This window comes from Fulmarus glacialis, unplaced genomic scaffold, assembly GCF_000690835.1.
Source record: "Fulmarus glacialis isolate BGI_N327 unplaced genomic scaffold, ASM69083v1 scaffold46062, whole genome shotgun sequence".
NCBI classification, from domain to species: domain Eukaryota; kingdom Metazoa; phylum Chordata; class Aves; order Procellariiformes; family Procellariidae; genus Fulmarus; species Fulmarus glacialis.
In genome coordinates, this window is record NW_009199339.1 from 1 (window position 1) to 12,464 (window position 12,464).

Consider the following 12,464-nt stretch of genomic DNA (forward strand, 5'->3'; position numbering starts at 1 on the left):
CCAGATCCTCCTTCCGGCCTTTCTTGTAGGTGGGGGTCACATTGGCAAGCCTAGCCAGGTTAGCTTGGGAATCACTTAAATTGTATTAAAATTTGTGAAATCTGTAATGACAACAAAGAGTCACCAGAATACCCTTTCCAGTTACATTGATTCCCCACCCTGCCCACCCAAACATTATTTAGTAAATATGTAGATACTATGCAGCTAGAAGTGGTCCACAGGGACTGGTGGACTTGATTGTTATTGCTTTTAAATCTTAAACTTATTGCATAACCTCCTTATTACGGATTTTATTAATTTCATGACACGTAAAGCTTGAAGGATTAAAGTTGCTTTACAGAAACAAACCAACAATATCATGATTATGAGTTATTTTGTGCGTAGGTTACATAATACCCTGATGTTTCTACTAGCGTTGTGTTCTGGAGGAGAAAAAAAAGGCTTTGATATTTCACCTGATTTCACACCACAGTATACATTGTGTTAATAATAGTGTTGAAAATCTCAAATTCAGCTAATTTTAGTAAACTTAAAGCAATGATGCTCTGAAGTGGGTGTTTTGTGAGTTTTTTCCCCCTAATAAAACAGTCAGAAGTAGTGGTTCAGAAGAGTTGTTGAGAAATGGTTAGGTTATTTTATTATGAATTGCACACCTAGGAGACTCTTACTATCTGAAGGGTTGTTGTATTTATTTTGTCACATTATATATATCTTTGATACGTAGTTTAATGACCTCACTTATTCTTGAAGCAAAATGAAAGCTTGCAATAGGAAGAATAAGCAAATTATCATAAGAGATTCATGATGAATTTGCTGATAGCATTTGTTTCTGTCCCTCAGACTGTGTGGGGTAAGATAATTATAAAGTTATTTTTTGCATAGTACATAAGTTCATTGTCGTTGCTCCAGAACTTAATAAGATGTTTGGGGGTTTTTTTTGTATGTATAGGAATATATGGATTGAGTAATTGTTTGTTGGATACACCATGGAAGAAACTTCAATATGGAAAGCAGCTTTTCACAGAAGTGGTCAAGAGAAGTCAAGACCTTACCAAAGAAGACTTGGTGCAGGAGCTTCTTACAGTGATGAATAATCAAGAGCCGTAAGAACATGATAGCCAGAGTTTCCTCAAAATGCGATATGACCAGTTTAAAAATTGCATGTAGAAACTATTTTGATAGAAAATAAACTTTTGCCTTATTTTAATTGTCTAAAGCTGGGTAATGAAGGGCAAAAGTACTGTTCTTTCTCTCCACAGAGACTGACGTTCAACAATATTGATTTTTAAGCAGCAGACACAGTAAACATTATTACTGCTGTCTTAGTACTCATAGACTGTACACTGATTTCTCTGTGCCCTTTTCTTTTAAAGATTGCACTTCGCTTAGTAAGGGTAATGAGTGCAAGACAAGGGATGTGTAAGTTGCTTGCTGTAAGCTTTGTGGAGGCTCACTGTAGGGTAAGGTTCAGTTTCTTACCGCACACAAAGTAAGCACTTGTTTACATGCGCAGGTTTGTGTTAGCGGCTGCTAGCTGTTCTGTATTGCTACCCAGAGTAGACACAGAGAGTGGAAAAGCAAGCTATTTTTGAAGTAGAACCAGCTGCCTTCCTCAAAAGTGCAATTATTTTTAGGCTAAATGGGGGAAGGAGATAAGGGAGTATTTGCACAGTTAAGCTGCAGGCCTCTGGTTAAGGAAGTTTCCAAGAGATTAGTTTGAGTACCTAAGTAAGGTTCCTGCACTCACTACTGGCTACACAGTGAACCTGAGCCCATAAGCTAGATTTTTAGAAGTAATGGAAATTGATACCATTTAAATGTCCAGACATGGAGCAGGGTAAAGAAGGTGCTGTGGTCTAAATGCATATCGTTGCTCACCATCCAGTAACTTTCATGTTTAGCCTGACTTTTACCTGTCTAGGGGTTGATTTGTGTTGAAGCAAAGCTGTTTCTGGTGTATAGATCCAGTTTCCTGACTTTATTAGTCAATTTTAATGCCAACATTCATGTTTGTGGCATTTTTCAGTGGGTCAAAATAAATGTTTACATAAGAACTCAGACATCTGAGCAATGAGTAGAAATTGGGAAGTCTGCTAAGCCGTCTTAATTACTTTGTTCATCCGATATCAGATCAAGTGATTTTTCAAAAAATTGTTATACCTTACCTTTTACTAGTAAAAAGACAAAGGTGTAAGATACAGTACAGTCCAAATGATCTTCCCTTAATGTTCCGTAATTCAGTATGATCTCATCTGAAATATCTGACTATAAAATGGAAATACTTAGTTAGAAAAATCAATATTTAAAACTAAGACTGTAATCTTTCCAAAGCACACTTCAAGATGAAATTATCTTTTCATAATAAATACGAACACATGGATATGCACTAGCTTTGAACTTTCTTAAAATATCGCATATTACTTTATGATCGCTTTGTGTGTGTTACAGCAATTAAGTGGGTACAATGGTTGGTGGTGGAGTATGAGATAGAAGCTGATAGTTCTCACGGGCTGAAGTGCCCTGCTGTGTGCCTTCTCTGTTACATCGTGGTATGCTCCAGCCATGTGCCCAGTACAGGAGTGAGAGGAGCTTAGTTGCTCTATTCACACTAGGATTGCACCTATTCTCCCTGAAACACCCACAGGTCCTCTTCTCCACCACAACAACAAAGAAAATGATCCCAGTTAGATGTAAAGGTCAGTTACAGTATAACAAATTGCACAGTCTCCTCTACAGATCAGGATGAGCTCTGAAAATGGGGTTGAATTGATCAGTCTGTTTTGTTCTGCCCTCTTCCCCAACATTCACTGTACAGCTGATAGGCTGCTGAATTATTATTATTTTATAGGTGCAACTTGGTCTGTGCTAGGAGGTAGAAATGGGATTATTTCTTGAAGATGGAAGAAGCTTAAAAATCAAACACAAAAACCTGCTATAATAATAGTTAAATTAGACTTTGATAAATAAAATTGGAATCTTTAATTATTGAAATAGGAAGCTGTACTTACAGCTAGCATTTGAGAATATGTTCTGGTGACGTGAATGGAAAGCCAGGGATGTAGGGTTGCTGCAGTAACCTTTGTGACCTTAGCATCACTTCTGTGGGATGCTGATACTTGTTTAATTACAATAAATGAAGCTTGATATGCTTTATAATAAAATTATGTTTCTAAATATCTTTCAAGCTTTGATAGGAATATATGTCAAGAAGTTTGGGCGCAAGCTCACCTTGTCCTCTGCTGCATCTTCACAAATTTTATTTTAAGGATTGTCCTAGGTATTTTCCAGGTATTCCAAACAAGATTGAAGGAAGCAGAGAGGTCTGTCTTTGATACAAAAAGAACTCTTGGAGTCTTAACTGGAAGAATGCTTGTTTATGTGATGTGCCTCAAATTACTTGATCATTAATGTTTTATTTGAAACTAAAATACAGAAAGACAAAGAATAACAAGGAAAGGGAAAAACTTGTCAAGATATGAAAAAAATTCTTAAAGTGAGACAAAAGTTCCAGACCTTGAAAGAATCTCTATGGGAGAGAGCTTACAAGCTGTTTTATCTTTTGTTTTCCTCATACTTCAGTTTTGAACACAGTTCACACTTTTGTACTTTCTGAAAAGTGATTGTTATTTATCAACCACTCAGTCAACACAGCTTAGTTCAAGAGGGACGAATGTATTAATATTGGAGAATTAAATTTTTTTTTATTATTATTTTATTGCTTTTTTCAGTCAATTACCAGACCCTGCAATTGAAGACCAGGGGAAGGATTATATACGTCCTATATTGGACAAGTATGCAGCTGTATGTGTTCGTTGCCCAGGTTATGGAACAAGGTAAAAAATTCATAGTCAGAAAAAAATGTGTACTAGATCAAAGCATATCTCAAATCAAAATTATGCTTCTATAAGTTTTAACTCTATAGTGACTGCTTAAATTTGTTCTGATATTAATCAAGTATAACTCAGTAAAGTGTTTCCTTGCTCAGCATTTCCTTGCTCAATATTCTGGTGTCTTAGATTGGCTACTGATGAGGATCATCTTTGGTGAGGAGTGTGACATAGCTTCAGTTCATCCAAGACAAGATAATACAGTTCTCCTAGTTCCCCAGTATAGTAGCAGATCTGACCACCTCTAATTTTGATATTATCAAAACATGAAAAGCTTTGAAATCATGTTTTTAGCAGAAAAACACAATTATCTTCTGTATCTGAGGAACTGCGGAACACATTTCTCTTCCAAGAGCAAGAATGGTTTCATCTGCATAGCTAAGTTAGAGGTTTCTTTAGGCATGTCATTGTAATATGTAGCTGCCATTTTCATACATTAAAAAACCTATTACTCTTGTTCAAAAGAACATGTATTTCCACTTTTCCCCTAACTGATGCTGCTGTTTTTACTGAGATGTTCTCACTTTCTGCTCAAACTGTTCTACCAAAGATGCAAGAAGAATAGAATAATGCAATGCATCTTGCATTTAATCCTTGATGGGACAAAATTATAGGTGAACCCTGTTGCTGCTGGTAGGGAATTCCTACTCTAAAAGATTACCAACAATATTGTCACATTGGCCTCTCTGGCATAGTCAGCCATAGCATTTCCACTGTAGAGACGTAAATTGAGAAGCGGAGAGCACTCACTTCTGTGTAAGTATTTTAAGTGGGTATTCTGAGAAAGAAACCACTGCAAAAACTGAGTATCCCTCTGAAACATGTTCAAATAACACTTTAAATATGGGATAATGAAGACTTAAAGTGGTAAGGAAGCATCTTCTTCCCCTTGCTTCACAGGTTGCAGTTTTGCCGCTTCAAAGGAAACGGGGATAACTCGATAGAAATACTGACCTCTTACTGGTGAATTAACACTATATTTAAAATCTTCCCTGCTACTATAATTGTATGCTCACACTTATCTTTCCCGTAGCAACATGGCTTAGTGAATAGAGATTGTTAATTAGGCCTCACGATATTCTTCTGAGGAAATTAAGCACTTTTTTATATGAGTGAACAACTGTGAAATGACTTGGGGAAGGCCACCAGATCAGAATGCTGGAAAACTCCTACTTCTGTCAGTCATCTCTCTGGCAGGGTACTGCAGTGTCTGTAGAGAAATGACAGCTTACACATGACAAAGTGGCATAGATGCATGAACGGAATCTTCTTTTCCTGAAAACAAATTTCTTCTTTGGAAGGTTCCTAGAGAGAGAAAAGTTTTTCTGTGATTGTATATCAGTGTCCTATGATAATAATTAATGATGTTTAAATCTTAATGGACAATTGATTTGAAAGGAAAGAATGAAGAGTGCTATTGATATGAATAACCCATCAGGGTACATGTAGGCTGTGAATAAAAACTTGGTTTTATGCTACTTCTGAATGGAACACTTAGCACTAAAAAAGTTTAACCTTTTATCATACTCCTGTAAATGAGCAGCTTTGCATGTCAGCTGCTGCAAGTGCAACAGGGAATCAGAGCAGTGGAGTGATGGAAGAAGGGACTGAAAATGCCCATTTGAACTTGTCAGGACGATTTCTGCCGTGCTAGTGTGGTGATGATGTGGTCAAGGAAAAAAAAAAAAGAGCTAAAACCTTTGGGGATGAGGGACGGGACCCTGCAAGTTTATATAAGGACGCAAGGCTTAACTTCTACCCTTATGTTGTTTCAGGACTAACACGGTCATTCTCATTGATTCAGAAGGACGGGTTACTTTCACAGAGCGCAACTTGATCAATGCAGATGACAACAAGTGGACAACAAGCACCTATGAATTCAAACTGCACGCTTAACAACTTCCCGTTTGAATGGTTTGTAATAAAAGCAATGAGAGAACAAGCCATTAAGCTCTAGTAAATGTTTTGTGCCAGCCTCCACAAGCTAAAAATAGCAAGGAAAGCAAAAGTTTAAATAAACTGATAGCATACCCTATCAGGCTCACAGATCCTTTGGATAAAACCAAAAGAAGAAACTGTTTTTACATTAAGTAGAAACTTATAATCAGAAATAAATTTTTAAACATCACCCTGCCTCCAGGGCAAGGCCATCTTTGCCCAACACAAAGTCATTGCTTTTTTGTGGGTTTTGTGGTTTTTTCTTTTTTTTTTTTTTTTTTTTTTAAGATGTTTTAAGTAGACTCTTAAACATGTTTTCAGTTCAGAGGAGGGGAAACATTTGCTGCTTTTATTGTTCTATCTGAAGGTTTTGCCACACTTTGCTTTCCCTTCAACATATGCTTTTAAGATTGTATAGCTGATGCCAATGTGCATTAAACGAATGTGTATTATCTTTGTAATATTAACTGCTTTAGTAACATTTAAACTTTTCAGCAGTGCCATGGTGCAATGTTCTGCCTGGCAAGGGCAGAGCAGAGGGGATTCTTTACATTTGTTTTCCTACAGATAGTGCAGCAATATATCTTATTTCTAAACTTGATTTGAGAGTAGATAGAAAATTAAGTTCAGTCTTTGTTCAGCTTTACTCAGTAGAAACTAAAAAAATCATGGGAGCAGACTTGCTTATCTTTGACCAGAATAAAATTATGTATATTGTGACATCTTGTTTCCTGATAGTCGAATTAGCAATGTTGTTTTTCTTCCTTTCTTCCCCAGCAGGCAGGTAAGGAATAGGTATCTGTTTGCAAACAGAAGCTGAATATGAAGTTTACATCTATCAGCTGTTTTCTACGTGTGCAATTTTAGCTTCATTTCCTTATTGGTATAATATGTCAAAACCTGGGGTGACTGCTCATAGATTTTTAGTAAAAAAAATTTTAGTATTTGTTTTAAAGTGACATCATTGCAGTCTTTATATTGCTGAAAAAGTTCGGTATTAAGATGCACTTACATGTTCTAACATCTGTGAATTAAAAAGCTATTTAAATGCATGCCTTTTTTTCAATTATTCAGTGCCAGTGTATGTGACAGAAGATTCTAGCTAATATCAATATATTTTAAAACCCTAAGTTATTTTGCTGCTACTGGTATTATGTTTTGACTTATTTTGAGTGCTGAATATTAAGTTAGTAATGGATCACTGCTATTTTTTTCTATATACATATGCTGAATGTATTCTTTTTGCAAGCCTCTGATTATTAATTATTACAAAGTGGCAAGATTTCTGATACTATTTACAAAGATGTGCAATTATTCTTCTGTACTCGAGCTTGTGCGTTCGAGCATTCTCACTAGTGTGTGTGTGTATTTGTGTCTGTACCTAATGGAGGCAGCAGTGAATTAGACTTGCCATTGAGGTGAAGTACTCTGAAAGGCCATTCCCAGACTTCTAATTGCCAGGAGATGCTAAAGCAGCATTTGGTAAGATATTTCCTTTGTATTTGTGTATTTAAATAGCTTCTAGATACCAGGACTGCTTGCATGACTAGTCATAGATTGTTCATTCAGTACTGTATAAATGACTTTTTGATCACCTTGATTGCAAGACGATCAATAGAGCCTTGTCAGGTTGTATGTGGTTTCAGACTCGGAGCCTTCCAGACTGTCTTTCTGAGCTGTAGGGAATGGTTAGCCCTTTTTTATTTTTTGATGGCTGTTTAAACCATGTATTTGTATGAATAAAAATGTTATTGTTATTTTTAGATGCGAAGAAATAACCATGGCTGTCTTAAATTTGAATTTGACAAGTACATATTTAAAAACAAAACTTGGCTTTGATGGCTTGCTCTTACTGAGAGTTTGCTTATCAAACCTTTTTGTATCTTAAGAAAAAAATTGCCAGTGTATATTTGAACAAGACATTATCTTTGAAGACATTACCTAAATGGCAAGCAAAATGCTTGCACGCCATTTCTTGCTAAAAGCATTTATAAACCTTAGTTTTTATAGTAGTTCTGTAATAACAAAAATTTATTCTTATTTTTTATGTATAGGCAAAAGAAAAGCAAGTCGGAGCTTAGATGTAAAAACAGATGATAGTAGTGTATTTTGCTTTGCTTGACTCAAAATTCAAAATCTGAGATTTGCTTTTACTGACAATTAAAATAAAACAGTAAAAAACCAAAACCTCTAATGTTTTGGGGTTGTTTTTTTTTTTTTTAGTATGTCAGAATAGTTAATAAAGTGAGCTTTTTTAACTTCTTTTGAAGCTTATGAGAGTTTTGCCATTGGCTTCAGTGGAAACAGGATCAGGACTGCAGTGCAGATATCAGCAAATGGTGCTTGTTCCTAGAAATGATCAGGTATTCATGAAGTGCATAATTTACTGCGTGCTAATTTTATTTGCAATTAATCTGTTGGAAAAAGTAAACTGTAGTTAAAGTTAACAAAGAAAGTATTTTATTTTTATAAAAGTTTTTTTAAAAATAAAATGGGGTTTTAAATAGCCGTTTTAAAGGATATGAAGGAAAAAAGTCTATGTAGGAAACTATTGCATGGCATTTTACGAAGTTTGCTTATATATAACATCTTTTCAAAGTCATAAATTTGCAAGAGATTTTTGTTTCCTGTCTTTTTTTCTATTAAAATGGTAGTGGAAGAAATGTTGAAGTATCTGTTAGAACTCAATTATTATCTTTTTGCTTAAAATTTTCGTAATTGTTGTTTACCTGTGTGTTCAAAACTAGAATCAGAATAAAGTCAATCTGGTGACCAGTCTTCGTCAACATTAATAGATTGTGCATTTTTGCACATATGTTTATGTTGATTTGTCTGTAACTTTGTGTGATAAGATGAAGTAAAATCTTTCATGAGGTATTAGAAATGAAAGAGCTTTAAGTTAAGTCCGTTTCTGGTACTTATTTCCCTTCTAAAAGTGCTGTATTTTTCTGGGGGCTTTGTTTAGGTTTTGTTGTGTTATGTGTGTTTTTTTTTTAATTCTATGCTGTTTCATGCTTATAGTTGTCTTATCCAGGTAAAGAAATTGGAAAATACTTCGTTAAAGCTAATAATCCAGGTTTGAGGCATTTTGCTTTGTTTTTCAGGTTAGTAAACAGAATGTATTGACTGGAATGTTCCCAGACCAAGTGTCACAGTAATCAATTCTCTGAAATACCCTTCAACTTCTGACAACAAATATGTGCCCACCACCTCCCCTCCCAAAAGCAAATGTCCTCTTGTTACTAGCCCTGGCTGGATTCCACTCCAAGCATAGCAAGATAAGATAGAAAACACAAAGGTTCTCAAACACTGAATGTCTGAAACAATGTCTCGAGCATCCCTCTTCCTGCCATGACCTCAGGGTACTTGGAATCTGCGTTCTCCCTTGGGGATGGGAGTGAATCCTTCAAATCTCAATACCACAATGTGCCAAGCAAGCCCTTAAAGGAAGAGGAACTGGCATACTTTTGCCTATAAAATGGTGGAGCTATCTCAGAGATAGTTTTAGCTTTACTAGCAGTGACCTTTTCAAACCGACAGTCGCTTTGAGAAGACAAGCAACTGGTATTGTCATTGTTAAGGCGGCAACCCAAATGAAATCTAGGGGAATTCCCAAAATCTGCAAAAAGAAAAGCTTTATTAACTCATGAGCCTCTGAAGTAGCCACTGCCAATTCTTGTCTATGCAACAAGATAAATTTGGTCTGGATTACTGGTCTTGAAATTAGATGGTTGCATCAAATGTTTGTGGCAAGAGAAGTTATTAATTATCAGGGACCTTGAAAATTAGTATAATGATAAATATATGTTAAAAGTACTTTGACGGGCTCAGGTTCCCCCCCCCAAAATGGAAATAATCGCAGCAGAGGTACAGTACAGATAATGCGAAGGAAAGAGCAAAACCAATGCTTCCTTAATGAAAAGCCAGAGCCATACAAAATGCTACTGAAGGGCAAGAATCCAGCTTCACTGCGGAAAAAGTCTGGATCTTGGGCAGACCCGAGACTCTTCTTACACTAAGTTGAGACTACCTTAATGTTCTGCCATACTTGGACATTGCAGTGGAGATGTAATTATCTCATCTCCCTGTTATCGGTAGCTTTAATTAAATACACTCTTAACAGACCAGAGAATGAATTAGGCCTTTAGAGGTCCTCAGTATGTTCAGAGCTTAACTGATATTTATTGTTACAAATGAAATATACCAATCTAAATAGTAAGACAAAATATTGGTAAGACTTGGAATACTGTTTTCATATTATCATAAGGAAATAAGTAATTTCAAAATGAATCGATGAAATACTAAGCAGTAATAAGGCAATAATTAAAGCATCTTACATTTCAAATTTAGCTTGAAGATCTGAAATAATGGACATTTATGGCTTAGCAAGCATCCCTATTTATATGGAATATTAGCTACTAAGAATTAGTTTTATGTCATTCAGATTCATGTAATAGAACATTGCTAATGTTCTTCATCTGATTAATTTTCTGCAGAGAAGTCTTGTTGACAGCTACTGAGGATTTAGGAAATGGTCTTGACTTGGTGAAAATAGAATCTGTATTGTCATCAACTGGAAAGGCAATAGAATAAACTGTGAGAATTTCATAACCCATCAGTATGACTCACACTGTAAAATGTAAGGTAAGGTGAATAGAGTGAAGAAAATGTTGAATATATAAAACGAACATATAAAGTAACTGGAACATCCTGTATCAAGAACTTAGAAACTGAATGAAAAAGCACTATCAGATTGAAGTACTCGAATTTACCATATCTTTTAAAACAGAAGACATAAGGACTGAACTTAGGATCATAGATGAGGGCAGAAAAGTCATAATTAGTGTAAACTTTTATATTAAGTAGGATAGGTAAGAATTACAGTCTATTTAAGTCATATGCAAAATGAATGAGAAGAAAGCAATTTCTCTGCTGATTCACATTAAATTTTTGTGACTTTGTACTAGAAAGATTAATGGAGAAAAACAAATGCAAACTAAAAACAAATCAGAAGTTGGAGAAATTAAGTGGAAGGCCATACTTAATTTAGCAGAGGACAAATATAATTAAGAAAATCTGTTACGTTGAAAGATGTTCTGAAGATTATCTGCAAAAGCTTGAATGAACAAGGAGTGGCTATTTTACAAGTAGACAAAGATGGACAGTGTAGCTTTAAGACGTCCAGGCTACATCAGGAATATTTACTGGCACTCTATTGAGACCTTTATTCTAAACATGAAGTTTTGTGTGGCCTGATTAAGCTACTGTTTTAGATGTAGAGATATAAATATATAGTAGATATATATTTTATATACAATTTATAAATATTTACAAAGAATTTGGTGGAGAATTCAGATTCATCATCAGAATGGAGTATCTGTTCTAATCTAACTTGCATTCAACCATGCCAAAAAGGTCACTCTACGTAGAGAATTCTATAATGTATTGCTAGAGAGCGGGTTTTCAAAGTGGTTATAACACAAAGGTAAAGCAAACAGCAAGTAGGACTGGAGAATAATTGATAGTGACTTCAGTGGAGGCATTTGGTTTAACAGGTGAGTAAAACGAAATAACCTCCATATTCTGAATATCTTTGCTAAAATGGCATGCATTTCATTTCCATCTCATTCTGTGATTTATCTTATTTTCTTTGTGTCTCTACTAAATATCAGTTTGAATGATCACATTACTTACTAAAACTGTAGTATTTGCATTATTAAATGTTTGTCTCAACAGGCAAAACCTTGATTTTTCCTAAAACATCATAAAAATGCACGTGAAGTCCTGATCTCTCTCCTAAAGAGTTTGAGCCGGAAACGGCATTCAGTGATGTATTCTTCTGATAAATAAATTAAAAAAAAAAAACCAAACACCAAAAAAACAACCAATAAACCCAAACCCCCAAACCAGAACCACCCTGTGCACAGATTATAAAGCTTCCACTGAAGCTATGATTGTTACATAGGTATGTGATTTGAACTTCTTTAAATTATTTTTAATAGCATAGAAATAATTGTTATGAAAATATTTTATGCAGAATACACTTTTATTACACTTTTATCTATGAAAATTAATATGAAATGTAATGATGCAACTGTATGCTTGGTCTCTGCAATTATGATTATGTAATAGTAACTTAAAGAATTTAAACAAATGTATAAGATGGCCTTTACGTGAGCACTTAAAAGCATGTTTAGTCCTTATTTAACTTGCTCTGAATTAATGAGACTTTAGCACATTCTTGATAATTACTATATGCTTACATATTCTCAGTAAAATGTTCTGGAACTGAGCTGGTTTTATGAAACTTTATTTTATGAGCTTGTTCTTTTTGTGGCCTCTGAGAAACGACAGTGCTTACTAATGCAGTAAAGTGCCTTACAAGCTTGCCTCTGGTGACAGAGGAAGTGTTTTCAATGGATATCTCATCTGACACGCCAGCTCTTACGGCACAGAGCCAACCTTGGTCAGTAACTTACCAGATTGTGTAAACATATTGATTGCTTCTGTTCAGTGGAGGAAACCACATCACTTTTCAGACATTAATTAAGATAGATTAAATAATAAACTGGAGAATATATGGAGCCAGTAGTGTCTCTTCTTGTGGTACAACATTATAATTAGTATTCAATAATGGAG

At 35.1% G+C, this 12,464-nt stretch overlaps 1 protein-coding gene across 1 annotated transcript; it reads left to right on the forward strand.

Annotated features, from left to right (window-relative positions):
• Positions 1–909: 909 nt before the first annotated feature.
• TANGO2 (transport and golgi organization 2 homolog (Drosophila)) lies at positions 910–5,783 on the forward strand (the record flags this gene model as incomplete). The annotated part of the gene is made up of 3 exons (XM_009573218.1): positions 910–1,103; positions 3,729–3,833; positions 5,663–5,783. Coding segments are annotated over 3 exons (420 nt in total), but the record flags the coding sequence as incomplete, so codon positions are not given.
• Positions 5,784–12,464: the final 6,681 nt, after the last annotated feature.